Raw genomic sequence first — 13,408 nt, forward strand, 5'->3', positions numbered from 1 at the left:
AAATATGTTTTCCTCAGGAGTAGATGGCTCCATCGCACTGTTAAGAATAGAGCGACGCATGGCTAATGTCTAGAGTTGTAGAACGAATGGAAGCTCAGACGTATCGAAATGTCCCGGGCTTTCTTTGTTGAGAAACCAATCTCCTTTTTTGGGTACACAACTGGGACGTGGAATCCCCTAGATTATCATTGGGGAAACAATTGGAGAGCTGGTAATGTCCGGGCTTCTTGGTCAGTAGCTAGATGTGAGGTCTGCAGCTACTTCCGCTCATGATGTAATAATTAGCATAGACGGCGACGAAGGGAATACCAAAGGCCCATAAAATGACAGGATGGCCCATTGGCCACCGATCCGCGTAGATATCGCCCGCACAGTCAAAATCTGCAGGCCATCTCGCGTGACGATAGCGGGCTGCGGCCGTGTTCTGCGAGATAATCAAGAAGACCAAAGCGTCGGACAGGCGATGGTCCGAAGGCGGATCGGCAACGTAATGGGATTTTGTTGAAAGGGGAACTATTAAAAACATGGGATGTATGTTTATATATACTTCAAACCTATTATAGCTTCTGCTATGGAGGGGGAGAGAAAAAAGCAAGAAATCTTGTGCATTCAACCTATGAAGAGCAGGGTATTTATATCCTGGGATTTAGCAAACCGCTCAGTCTGCAAGCAAGCAAGCCTGTACGATCAGGGGATGATCCAACAGAATCTATAGTTAACAAGAGAGGAGAACTGAGGCCCTGATAAACAAGGCATATATCTCAATAATAACCTCATCTATTGAGCCAGCCCTAAAGGGTTTTGTATTAATATTAATTTTTGAGGTGAAAGTATTTCATTTCACATTTATTTCACATTTATTTACCTCTTACTTTTCTCTTACCTTTTTTTTGCCTATGTATTTCACAATCATACCCCGTCCCCTTGTAAAAGACTCCGTAAATGTCTGTTTTCTCTGGGTCTGGCGTGTCTCTCTTGACCTCCTACTTGTAGTTGCTCCTTAAAAGGAATATAACACATTGTGCCAACTGAAGACCTCCAAGTAACTGCTATATTTATCTTCCAAGCAGTCTATCATATGTAAACCATTGCGATGATGAGAGGTCAGTATCCCACGTGCTTTATGCCTGTGCTTTATGCCTTCAGGCCAAAAATTAACAGCTCTCAGTTCAGCTGTAAGCTTTGATAAAACTGTTTCATAATTTCATAGAGAACCCTGGAAGCTTGGTTGCATTAAATCTCTCCATGTACTATTTATGCATGTGAACTCCGGCTAAGTCGGCTTTTTGTTGTACTACTGTACTTATGTAGTACCGGGCAGGCCGGATATCATTGACGTCATCGATATGGGATCATGGTAAATACTTTGAATTTCAGTTAATTTGCAATACAGAAATATCGAGAGAATGAACAGTAAAGTTAAGAAATTAAATCAATAACAGCTTAGAGTGTACCTAGGCACGAAGATAGTATATTGGGCCGCCGTTCCAAAGGTTCCGGAAGTGCGGAGATAAGCCCTGGTCGACCACTGACGACATAGTTCTCCCACTCTTCCAAGGTACATCTTGAATCTTGGAACATTGTACACTTTTATTGATCTTGAAACTCTCCCCTCCTCCAAATACTTACATTTAATATACACCATGGCTACACAGGAACGCAGGCTTCCCCTTGGGAAGATCGAGCCCAACTCCCTCAAGTACTTCCTCAGCTGTGGCTTCGGCGGAATCATTGGTATGTCCAAGCTCCCCATCTCACAAGGCACGCACTAACAATATTATTCCAGCTTGTGGTAGGTGACAGCTCTCCAAAAAACAAACTAACACACTCAATTGACACCCAATTCCACATAGGACCAACCCACACAGCCGTCACACCCCTCGACCTCGTAAAATGCCGTCGCCAGGTTGATCCAAAGATCTACTCCTCCAACATCCAAGCATGGCGAACAATTTTCTCCAAAGAAGGCCTGCGTGGCGTCTTCTTCGGCTGGTCGCCCACCTTCGTGGGCTACTCCTTCCAAGGTGCTGGAAAGTACGGTCTGTACGAGTACTTCAAGCATTTGTATGGAGATCGGCTGTTCCCAGAGTCCAACCGCACCCTGGTCTTCCTCGGTGCTAGTGCCTCTGCCGAGTTCTTTGCTGATATGGCCCTGTGCCCTATGGAGGCCATCAAGGTCCGCATGCAGACCACGCTGCCGCCATATGCCTCTAGTTTGCGCGAGGGCTGGGGCAAGATCGTTGCCAAGGAGGGCTTTGGTGGTTTGTACAAGGGATTGTACCCTCTGTGGGCACGACAGATCCCTTATACCATGACAAAGTTTGCCACATTCGAGGAGACGGTCAAGGTCATCTACCGCACTATGGGTAAACCCAAGGAGGAGTATGGCCAATTGGCACAGACTGGTGTTAGCTTCTTGGGTGGTTATATTGCTGGAATCTTCTGTGCTATTGTTAGCCATCCAGCAGATGTCATGGTCAGCAAATTGAATGCTGATCGTAAAGGTGAGTTTTTTTTCTCTTTCTTTTTGTTATAGTTTTGATGTATGCTAACCGCCCGTTTGTAGCCGGCGAGGGTGCGATGACCGCTGTGTCCCGGATCTACGGGAACATTGGCTTCTCTGGTCTATGGAATGGTCTGCCTGTTCGTATTGTGATGCTGGGCACTTTGACCGGTTTCCAATGGCTCATGTAAGTGTTCGCTCCGTCCTGGTTTGCGTGTACAGCGACGCTAACTTTCTTCAGTTATGACTCTTTCAAGGTGTTCCTTGGTCTTCCCACCACTGGAGGCCACTAGATAGTCATGGTTATTAGGAGTTTCTTGTTTTTCTGGCGCATTTGTATATAGCAGGGAGTTAAATGGATAAATATTTGTTAAGACAATATTGCGTAGACCGCCTTTGATATCGGGGCAGAATAATGTTGGAGGTCATCGCATTGTTGCCGACGACGTTTGGCACATCTCAATAGGGTCAGCATTTCAGTCAATCGGCTCACCCTCGTCACCATCGACTAATCGACAACTGATCAAGGCTAGATATACTATATCCCGCTGCCTGTCACCCGATAATTTGCTCCTTCTTCTTCCTCTATATTTCACACCACCCCCTTCGCAGCATCGTGCTTTGAGTCAGCTCTGACCAAAGACCCCAAACTAAATATCGCCGTTTCAACTCCACACGCCAATACCGACCTCCTCCCTCTTCATCGCCAAAATGGAAGCCTCCCGCCAACCCTCCACCATCCCACCAGCCAATCCCCCCAGTGTGGAGATCGCTTACAAGCGCAAGTGCATAGCGCTGAAGAAGCGACTTGCAGAAGTCGAGGCTGAAAATGAACTCATGCGCACCCGCAACCGCCGCGGCTCCCAATACATTCAGAAAATGCGCCTGGAAACCTGCATGCTTCTTGAGCGTCTGACAAAGGTTACCGGCATGGCCGACGAGGCAAAGACTGGCTCCGCAAACCCGGAATTGCGTGCCCGCGCCGCTGCCATGATGAATCCTGCACAGGGCGGAGCTGGTGTGCTTCTGGAAGACGATACCGAGGGTAGCTCCGATGAGCAGCCGCGCACAGTACGTGTCTATGCAATTCACCCATCTCACAGACCTTCTACTTCCCAGCTCATACTATAATCCTTCTCTCCCGGTTGGTCCGATTGTCTGCCTGGTCCAAGCTAACGTGTTTTGTTTTTCATATTGTATAGCCTGAGGAACGTCCGCTACGCGTTAAGCGCTCTCGCAAGTCCAACGCCACCGGCGCCGATGGCCAGGATGATGATCTCCCCGCTCAAGATGGAAACCCCGAATCTGCAGATCCGGCTGGTGCAGCCCTGCCCCGGCTCGCGCCGGCTCCGACACAGGAGTCTCTTACTCACTCCTTCCGTGTGCAGACGGGCAGTGGTGGCTCTGCTGACCAGACTCCTGCTGCTGCTGAGGCTGGTCCTGAGTCTGGGACTACGCCAATGGATGTGGATAAGGAGGAGATTAAGGAGGCTAAGGTTGAGCAGTCTTAGTGACTGTGTTGTGTTTTGTCGTGCGTCTCCTTCTTTTCTTTCTTTGCTTTTTGGGCTTTGCAGAGTCGTGACTGGGACTCTCTGCAGTTTTGTTCGTTTTGAGGGTTTTATGCATCGGGTTCGGATGCGGTGCTGGTCGACTTTGTTTCTAGGTTTTTATTTTTGTTTCTTTTGGTAGGCCTTGATTGGGCCTTTCCACTACTCTACGGTCTCCTGGCGTCTATGTCTGATATGAAGTTATTTCGAGAAATCCCATGCTGGAGCATGGTTGAAGTAACTGGCTCCTCCCTGTAGCTGTTCAATGCCGCTCATCTAGAATCTGTTATGGTTATTATAAGTCAAGGCTGTGGGTAGAAGCAGAGTAAGGGGAAGAGAGAAAAGGCTGATGACAATGGAACAAGTGCTTTTCTGTAGGTTTGGGGGCATCTACGGGTTTTGGAGCACAGCTCAGCGTCGCTGTTTGATATTTGGGAAGCCTCATAGCACTATTTGGGGTTGATAGGACGTATAGACTACGAATACTTGGTTCCATTGGAAACAAAACACCTGCAGAGCTATTCCGCAAGGTAAGGCCAATAGCATTTCGATTTGATTGAACCATCTGTACAGATACCCAACGCCGTTTTCCCGTGAAAGAACCCACGCCAACTCCAATACCAGTAAAAAGGACGACACACTATTATTGGAAACAGGAATGGGATATGATGATCTGGGTATGAATGTCTTCTGTCATGTACAGGTGAAGACATAACGAGTTTGGAAAGATGATACAGATAGCAGGGGGTGATGGTCAGATAGGAAGATTAGACGCGGTGGGTGAGTTCGAATCCTTAGGCGGCTGGAATGACATCGGGCGAGTTCTGTCAGGTGTTTTCCCCGCATGCTGTGTTCCTTGTGCGGTTGTCGATGTAGGATCGGAATGGATTGTATGACAAGGCACATAAGCAATATGCCGGTAATACATAGCATGAGAGACAAGTATTCGCAGCACAGTTGATTGGTCGAGACGAGCGTGGATTTGGTTGATGAGTACAGTATCTGTCACTCTAGTCTACTCCAGCGTAGAGATCGACGACAATGTTGATTCCAGCCACAAGAATCTCTGCGGCGATCAAGACAATGACTGATATTCGTTAGATGGTTTGTTGTTAGAAATCATAACTGCAGGGAGACTTACCAATCCATTCGAGATACTCGCCATGGCGATGTGTCAATTGATCCTTTAGAACTGCAAGAAGATCCGCAATGACATCCAACCGTTCCGTCAGCAGACTGACACGCTGATCCATCTCCAGGTAGCTTCGGACTGCCTGGTAGACAGGTTCCAACTGCGGCTCTGCCCAGAAGAGTTCCGGGCTATCGAGGACAGATCCTTGCAAGTGAATATTGATACGGAGAATGAAAAGCTCTCCAATCTGCATATTGATTTGCCGACGGGTGAGATTGACGCTACCAGTTTGCGCAATCTGGGCAGGTAGCGGTGCAGTGTCGGTGATTGTTTCTGACAGAAGATCTTCGAAAAGCGAGGTCTTGACCGATTGGGCCAGAGCATGAGAGATTGCCAGCTTGACCATGTTGTTGCGTGGATCGCGAAGAGAGATGAAGTCGTTGTAAATCCTGGCCTGGTACTCGCGCGCATAGTAGAAATTGAAGTTCTCAATCTGCGTGTCATCAGGACTCAATATGGAGGTCGCAAATTTGGAGATATCGGACAAGAATCTTGATTCTTGCGCGGGCGTCATTCCCCATATTACGACCGTTCCGTAGTCGAAGAGGAATATCTCGGGTGTATGGATTGTGGTGTCAATATCAGGAGTGTCTTTGACGACTACTTGTTCGTTATCATTTGAGTGACTGCGCTCGTTGTGCAGATCAATCAAGTCCTCTCTTCTGGTCTTCTTATTGTCTTCAACCTCCACCGCACTATCCGAGTATCTTCTTTCACTGGGTCGCCTCTCATGGTGTCCATTGCCATTTGGATCTTGAAATAACCGTGCGTTCTGCTTTTCTTCGTACTGGTAATCAAAAGGAGAGTAGACGCATTCATCATACAGCTTAGGGTTGGCTCCACGAGTCTTGCTCCGCGACTTGAGGAACTTGATAACGCCTTCGAGTCGATACGAATTGGCCGTGCAGTAAGCTGTCACCCGAGGTATGCGATCGCGGTCGGCTTTGCCCAGTCGTGCAGCATGGCTTCGTGCGGCGGGGTCCTTGATGCGAGTGATTTGTGAATAGACATCCCGAGGGAAATCTCCATCAGACCCTTCTTCCTCTTCCGTCACAGGGTCCGGCAGCAGTTTTAGTTTTTGCGCTTTTTTGGTTGTTCGCTGCGGTCCAATCTTAGATGCCGCATGTGGTGGATTGGATATGGGGTTGAAGGGAGCCCCATGACTATTGCGACGACGAAGCTTGCTGTTCAATGCTGAGAGCATGGGCTGGCTGCCAGGACGGGGCTGGCCTCCCTGGGCGTTGACATTCTGCACAGGAGGTGAGCCTGCTTGCAAGGGTCGGAATGTAGGATCGGATGTAGAGGCAGTGGTGCCATAGGTGCTAATTTGGGTGAGCGGATTGAAGGTTACCGACCGCGACGTCCGGTTTGCCCGTGGTGACGTATTGGAGGCCGAGTTCTGATGCTGCGGCAGCAGAGGAGAATTCTCTGCGTCAGGCGCCATGGCAAAAGGAATGAAAGGTGTAGAGTTAGATGACAAGCGCCATTGGCGAATGGGGATTGGAGGTAGGAAAAGCAAAGAGTTATGTGGAAAAAGTCGAGGAAGAGCTGGCAACCTTGGAAGCTAAGGTTCGCACATGTCCGCCTTAATAATCTGAGAATCTGTCCACGGGTCCGGGTCCGGTCCTTGGCGCTTTTGTATCATTTTCACTTCACTCTTTTTTATACGTACATATGTATGTATTTGGTGATTTTTTATATTTATATGCTTCTTTATTTTTGAATGAATTTATTGCCAGATGTTATTGGGCATAATTGACAGAATCCTATATACATAACTCCCCAAAGTTGAATTGTAGACCAGGTTCTACTCTCGCCGAACACCATGCAACCCTAGTAACACTTGGACAAAAATCCTTTTTTTCAATGGCTGATCACAAAATGGCTGCAGTAGACGCGGGGTTGGTTGCACGGTCGACACCGACTTTCGATTTGCGCCAATGGGGCATCGAAAACCCCCGGGAAGAACATTAGTCGATGAAAGTAAGCATGTCCTCCGTTGACACTGGCAGGTCGTAGATGTAACTTCCAGCTGTATTTGAAGATATGTGACACTAAACAAAAATCGCTTCTGGTAGCCGCACAGCAATTTCGATTTCACCGGCGAACAAATCCAGAAGGACCGCCTGCCTTCTGTCGGAGCCCATTGCCCTGAGCTGTGGTACGGGTCTTCTGAAGCATGCTAGTCTTGAGGTTTCGTCCGGCCTTGGAAATCCTAGGGGCCAGCGCGGGCTTTGAGGACTTCTTTGAGGACGGCGCATCCAGCACCCGGATAGAGACATCCCCCATGTTGATATCCTTCGGGAGCTTGTCCTGCTTATCCAGGAATCGCAACTTATTTGACTTCTTCGGCATGGCGAATTGATCTTCAGCCGGGGGTGTGGGGGGACGAATGGCGAACTCAGCGTTCAAAATGTCATCGGGAAGCAAAGCAGGAAGAGCGGCTCGTCGTGCATCTTGGGTAGTTGTGCCTTGGAGAGTAGCCGTGCTTTCGGAAAGCATGTCATCTGTTGGAGCCTCCTTGGGCTTCACAATAGATTTGGCTTGCAACTTGCGACGCTCATCGAGTTTCCGTCGCTTCTCTCTCTTCAGTTGCTCTTCTCTGTAAAAAAAAATCATTAGCCAAAATTGACTTCGCCAAAAGTAAGAAATCACACGTACAATTGCTTGGCTGCTTCTTGCTTCTTAGTCTGCTCCTTCATTTTCAATAGCTGGGCCGAGTTATCAATGGTTTCTGGCGCATCATCGTCGCTATCATCTTCGTCCTCATCATCCTGGACTGGTGTTTCCGAGATTTCTTCCGGCTGTGTTTCGAGTGGTTCAGGTTCTTCGCTATCGAATCGGATCTTCTTGCCCGCAGGTGCCTTCTCCCCATTTACGCTGGATTTCTCTGCTGGGGTATGTTTCGTAGCATCTTGATCGGTTCCAGTAGCCTTGGGATCGCTTCTTCTTCTCCGCTTGGTCTGCTGGTCTTCGGTCTTGCTAGCACTTGCTGACTGTGCCTTGCGCTTTCCGCTTGCAGTTTCGGGCGCAACATTTCCTCGTCGAGTAGCTGTCACCATCTTGGAATTGGTGGCAGAGGTGCCAGCGGATTGGGACTCTTGTTCTTCGGGCTGTCGCGTAAATATACCCTTGGCAGCAGTGACCAGGTGAGCAAACATAGAGTGAAAAGAAAATTGAGAAATAAAGTAATAAACCCAAATGGGGGAAACAGTTCCTCGTGTTGGTCAAGAGGTGAAGCAAAAATAAAAAATCTCTCGGCGATCAGGATTTCCCGAGAGCGGAGACGATAAGCAACTCCGCTATCACTTCACTTCATCTACTTCACCTTCACTCGGTGGGCAAGATAGGTCTATCTTCTTTTGATCATTCGGAATTAATCAAGTCTTCTTCGTCTGGTATTGAAAATTAAATTATAGTTTGTGAAATATCATCTGACGCCAAATATCTGCACAAACAATAAAATTGTCCTACTATGTCAAAAATATATAAACGCCGTGTCGGTCTACGACAAGCACTAAAGCCAAATCCAATGTATATTATTAGGCAGGAACTTAGTTTTCCTGGTATTTACTGCTAGGATTTTATCAGATACACATATACACTTTACTCAGTATGAGTGAAGCAGTTTATTGCAGGTAGTACATGTTGTAGAAACCAATATCAGTTGCGGGGTCAAGTAATACCTACATGTAGGTATATTATGTACATGTATGTAATGAAGTATATAACCTCCCGAGGTCTATATATTGATTATACAAGCCTGCTGGTACAAAACTTGTGGCAAAAATAATACTTCAGCCCCCGTAAAGGGACTAAGGTGAGTTGAAATAAACATGGCAAGCTTGCAAATTGAAAGCTGAAAAAGTCGAATATTCAGTCATATCGAATGACCCTTAAATATTGTGCAACCAGATGCAAGTGATGCCACGCTGTGTATAGGCCCCATTAAAAACCAGAACGCCGCAGAGTCCCAAGTTGAACGCCTAGACCGTAAATAAAATCCTTGAAATCATAATGCAAAGCATAGCAAGCAATGTGCCAACCGAATCATTACTCCTTGATACCGTATAGGTTCTTATAGAACTCCTCGTGCTTGCGAACACACTCGGCGCGTTCCAGGGCCTCCTCACGAGACCTGATAAAGTCATCCTCCCCAGTGGGGCTGAGCTCTTCCCACATCTGATTATATTCATCTCGATCGCTGCCAGTCATGGCCCACATGCTCTCCCGCTGACGCTTGTTGCGCTCACGGTCCTCCTCAATGCGCTGCTCGATCTGCTTCTTGTCAAGGCGTAGCTGGGGCTTCTCGGACTTCGATCTGCTGCTTCCCTCGGTGCCTTCCTCTTGTTCAAGATCCAGGTGGGAGGGGTGGGAATCGCGGTCTTTCAGAGCGGCGTCGATCTCGGCCACGGTTTCGGCGCTGAGGACTTCCTTCGCCTGGAGACCGCTCAGGACGTGGCGGACGTGCTTGACATTGGCTGCTCCAGTGCCATCTGGGGGAACGACCGAGTCCACCACGCGTAGAATGTCTCGCTGCATCATGCGCACGTATGGGAGGTAGTTTTCTTTGATGGCCATTTCGCAGAGGTGTTCAATAAAGTACATGATGTTCGCACGATTGTTCATGTTGTTCTAACAGACACAAAGTCAGAATAGATCAACACCATGGAAACTGGAACTCTTACCCGTTCAAGCTGCTCCAGGATGCATGAGTGAAGATCCTCATCGAGGTCACGGTACTTCAGCGCATAATGGGCGGCCTTCTGCGATGATGTGACAGCAGCACTGAGGTGCTGCAGCTGCGTAGTGAAGCGCATGCGAACCTCAAAAGGATCGATCATCATTTTATCTTCCGGTTTTCTGACTTTCTCAAGGACAGGAAGATCACTAGCCGTAAACATGAGGGCGGTCAGTTAAAATTGACAGAAAGATGTGGGGTTGGAAAGGGCGGTGCGGCAGCCACAATTTTATTTCAATAACCTACATAATGTAGCGACTTCTGTGGCATTGCGTTGTACTTAGTTAGAGTGAATATTCGTGAATATTGTATCAAAATTGGAATATACAGAAAAAGATGGTAGCAAACATCATCAAAGAGAATCCCGCCTCAACGAACTACCAAGACTGGATGTATCATTCCCGTCAAGCAAACCAACCTCTTCAGCCTCATTACGATTTTCGAAATCCTGGAATTGTTCGTGTCGAAGGGCTTCCTCTCGGCGAAATTCCACGCCATTCAGCACCGACCAGACATCTTTCTTGGTCAGTAGTCCTTGTAGAATGCCCTTGTTGGCAAACAGCACATAACGCAAGCCAAGACGCTGGAACATCCGCAAAACAATCAAGAAAGTGATGTTACTGTTCAACGTCATCGGTGTCTGGTCCATCCAAGGTCGTAGATCAAGGGTATCAATAGGGTCCGCGAAAGGTTGGTGCGAAAAGAAGACCTGTGTCTCATCGGAGAGATTTCGAGTGGTACCAGAGGCCGAGTATTTCAGAGCAAAAGAAAGCTCATTGCGAGTGATGTAGCCTAGCAGGATGGGACTCGAGGTGTCTGAGACTATGGGAAACCCGCGATATGTAGTGTTAGCTAGTAGGTTGCGGATCGAGGCAATAGTATGACCGGTGGCAGTAATGATGCTGATATCGTCCACCGTTGTCATGACCCTGTGGGCAGATACGTCTGGGGGAGTGGTGTCATCGCGATGGTCGAGGAAAGGATACTCGTTTAGTCGAATCCATGACTCGTAGATACCTCGCTTTCCAAAAATGTCACCACACCACTTGGACAACATCACGGCAATCATGATCGGGATCACATAAGTCAACGCGCCAGTCAATTCAAACATGATGACGACAATTGACAAAGTCATTCGAGTAGCACCACCAAGGGCAGCAGCAGCCCCGATAATTGCGTATAAGCCAGGCGTAACACATGGAATGTCTTGCTCGCATTTGCTAAACAGGAATGCTTTCGGATAAGATTCTTGCCACAGGCGGATTATAATTCCTAGAGCACGCCCATAAAGAGCACCGATAGCAACCGAAGGAAGAATAATACCCGCAGGAATCTCAAGTCCAAATGTCAAGGAAGCCAGGAAAAAGGCAAATAAAGCAGCTACGACCAGGTAGATTGCCACACCGATGGAGGCAGATCCCGTTGCGCAGAGACCAAATCGATCATATGTCACACTGTTGCACTCGGAGAACAGTGACTGAACAAGCTCCGAGTTCTGAGCCCGCATGAAGTGATTTGGATAGTTGACCAAAGCTGTGATGAGAGCCACGACAACCACTTCGATGATTGGCCGGGAGGAAGTTCGAGCTCGCCTCCACTTGGTGATTCCAGTATTCAGGCGGATGAGGAATGCACCATAGAGACCGCCAATGATGCCAAGAATAATGAATGGGATAATCTCGAAGCGGTGCCAGCCTCGAGTGTAGGTGACTTGATACAGCACAATTTTACCTGTCCGGAATGGGTTCAAGGCTTGTAAAGTAACAGCTGCGACCATAGCACAGACAAAGCTTTGCCACATAGTCTTGTCAGGGAAATAATATGAAAGTTGCTGGAAGAATTAGTAAAGTAGATAGCACGAGATTGACAATAGCTCATACCTCCAAACTAAAAAGAACACCTCCGATGGGTGCCCCGAATGCGACTGATATACCTGCTGCGGCGGCCGCAGAAAGGACCTCTCGTTTGCGCGCTGTGAAATAAGTAAGCGCGCAGAGAGAGATAGAGAATTAATAACGTACCTTCATTGCCTCTCAGGCTTTGGAAAGGTTTCATCAGGATATTCGCGCAGCAGCACGCAACATGCACAAGTGGGCCTTCTTTGCCTAGCCATAGACCGGATGCGACAGAGAGACACTAATCGTTGTCAGCAAAGGTGTCTTCTAACAACAAGAAGCTTGACTCACTAAGCCAAGTGATTTAATGGCAAGCGTCCATGGCCCCATGAAATGTCGGATGACAGTTCCACCGAGGATCGTTTTGATCTCGGGGATTCCACTGTGTCGAGCATAAACGGCATAATTTCGCACCAAGAAGCAAGCACATGCAGCAAAGAAAACCTAGACATTGTCAATAGAGCCCTAAAGGCATGAAACAGAGATATGATTACCGAAAATACAACATAGAAGATGTATCCAATCGTATATGTTCCTCCACTGGAATTCGCTCCTAATGCATTCCCCCAAGGTGTCCAGTCCAGACACTTAGAGTGATCTATACCAAATCTAGATTAGCAGTGAGACTTGTGGAGACTTGACACCATCGGCTTACCATCGAGACCCCAGCAGCAAAAGCTTTTGTTTAGATAGAACTTGCCACCTCCACTTCCATTTTTGCAATATCCGGACTTCAGATCACCCATCCAATCCGTTGCAATATCGATAGAAGCAGCGATTATTCCTACAGCAATGCCTGTCGCAATCAACACTAACCAGACATTGCTTGCGTCAAGGAGTCGGCGAGCATGGCCCAATAGACCCTGTCCACTCGAGTAAAGAAGCCGTTTCCTTTGCCGCTCCTTGGTATACTCGTAGATCCAATCGATAGCGGTGAAGTCGTCGTAGCCCACACGTCGTCCCGGACCTTCCACGTACCAGTCTAACGGCGTACCATCTTTTGATGCTTCAGTGCCATTGTTGAATCCTATCGGCGCGTAAGGATCAAGGGGTGACGCATCGCCGTTCTGACCACCTTGCGGCGCCGGAGAGCCAAAGCCAGTGTCCGATCCGCCGGCGGGAGGGGAGAGAAGGCTAGACAGACTGAACCATGATCGTTGTTTTTGTTTTCGCTTGAAGGAGATCCTAAATGTATAACCTGGTCAGCACCATAACGAAAGGTGGAGTCTCCAAGGCATACGGCTCATGTAACCCCTCGGCTTCCTGATTCACTTCTCGAGGTTGAAGGATGTCCCGATCAGCTCTTAGTTGCGTCCCGGATTGGCCCTCGCCACCCGAGCCCTGACCACTCATTGGCATCATGCAACATAAATGAACCACGATATCGCGATATTAGCATCTCCTCCTAAAAACGATCTTGTTTCAAGGACAGCTTTGTTGAACGCGCAAGTGTGGCGCAAGCTCCGCGATCAAAAGGCGGTGTGATCCAGGTCTAGGCGGGGCTGCGCCACAGGCGGCAGAAAGAAAAAA

The 13,408-nt window shown here is 48.1% G+C and overlaps 6 protein-coding genes across 6 annotated transcripts; 2 read left to right on the top strand and 4 right to left on the bottom strand.

The window, feature by feature from the left end:
* Nucleotides 1–1,643: 1,643 nt before the first annotated feature.
* N7471_001688 (putative mitochondrial phosphate transporter Pic2) lies at nucleotides 1,644–2,796 on the top strand (the record flags this gene model as incomplete). Its single annotated transcript, XM_057274409.1, has 5 exons — nucleotides 1,644–1,734; nucleotides 1,787–1,792; nucleotides 1,854–2,504; nucleotides 2,567–2,690; nucleotides 2,745–2,796. 5 exons carry the CDS (start codon nucleotides 1,644–1,646, stop codon nucleotides 2,794–2,796), a joined length of 924 nt encoding a protein of 307 aa, XP_057142588.1.
* A 162-nt stretch (nucleotides 2,797–2,958) lies between these two features.
* Nucleotides 2,959–4,291, top strand: N7471_001689 (uncharacterized protein). Its single transcript, XM_057274410.1, has 2 exons — nucleotides 2,959–3,574; nucleotides 3,706–4,291. Exons 1-2 carry the CDS (start codon nucleotides 3,215–3,217, stop codon nucleotides 4,012–4,014), a joined length of 669 nt encoding a protein of 222 aa, XP_057142589.1. The 5' UTR covers nucleotides 2,959–3,214; the 3' UTR covers nucleotides 4,015–4,291.
* Nucleotides 4,292–4,474: 183 nt separating this feature from the next.
* N7471_001690 (YagE family protein) lies at nucleotides 4,475–6,686 on the bottom strand (the record flags this gene model as incomplete). The annotated part of the gene is made up of 2 exons (XM_057274411.1): nucleotides 4,475–5,137; nucleotides 5,192–6,686. The coding sequence occupies 2 exons, from the start codon at nucleotides 6,684–6,686 to the stop codon at nucleotides 5,061–5,063; spliced, it is 1,572 nt and encodes a 523-aa protein (XP_057142590.1). The 3' UTR covers nucleotides 4,475–5,060.
* Nucleotides 6,687–7,339: 653 nt separating this feature from the next.
* N7471_001691 (uncharacterized protein) lies at nucleotides 7,340–8,403 on the bottom strand (the record flags this gene model as incomplete). The annotated part of the gene is made up of 2 exons (XM_057274412.1): nucleotides 7,340–7,844; nucleotides 7,904–8,403. 2 exons carry the CDS (start codon nucleotides 8,401–8,403, stop codon nucleotides 7,340–7,342), a joined length of 1,005 nt encoding a protein of 334 aa, XP_057142591.1.
* An 892-nt stretch (nucleotides 8,404–9,295) lies between these two features.
* On the bottom strand, nucleotides 9,296–10,146 carry N7471_001692 (CTD kinase subunit gamma; the record flags this gene model as incomplete). The annotated part of the gene is made up of 2 exons (XM_057274413.1): nucleotides 9,296–9,877; nucleotides 9,931–10,146. 2 exons carry the CDS (start codon nucleotides 10,144–10,146, stop codon nucleotides 9,296–9,298), a joined length of 798 nt encoding a protein of 265 aa, XP_057142592.1.
* A 189-nt stretch (nucleotides 10,147–10,335) lies between these two features.
* On the bottom strand, nucleotides 10,336–13,237 carry N7471_001693 (chloride channel protein; the record flags this gene model as incomplete). The annotated part of the gene is made up of 7 exons (XM_057274414.1): nucleotides 10,336–11,814; nucleotides 11,864–11,955; nucleotides 12,005–12,119; nucleotides 12,170–12,322; nucleotides 12,373–12,476; nucleotides 12,534–13,063; nucleotides 13,119–13,237. The coding sequence occupies 7 exons, from the start codon at nucleotides 13,235–13,237 to the stop codon at nucleotides 10,336–10,338; spliced, it is 2,592 nt and encodes an 863-aa protein (XP_057142593.1).
* Between the last annotated feature and the right edge of the window lie 171 nt (nucleotides 13,238–13,408).

The sequence above is a fragment of the Penicillium samsonianum genome (genome assembly GCF_028829775.1).
Source record: "Penicillium samsonianum strain IBT 33392 chromosome Unknown utg000001l_segment0_segment0, whole genome shotgun sequence".
NCBI lineage: Eukaryota > Fungi > Ascomycota > Eurotiomycetes > Eurotiales > Aspergillaceae > Penicillium > Penicillium samsonianum.

What these genes read in the sequence shown, in the direction of transcription:
- N7471_001689 (XM_057274410.1), top strand. Translation starts at nt 3,215, where the DNA reads ATGGAAGCCTCCCGCCAACCCTCCACCATCCCACCAGCCAATCCCCCC. An exon ending in CCGATGAGCAGCCGCGCACA is followed by an intron (nt 3,575 to 3,705) that starts GTACGTGTCTAT and finishes CATATTGTATAG; the next exon opens with CCTGAGGAACGTCCGCTACG.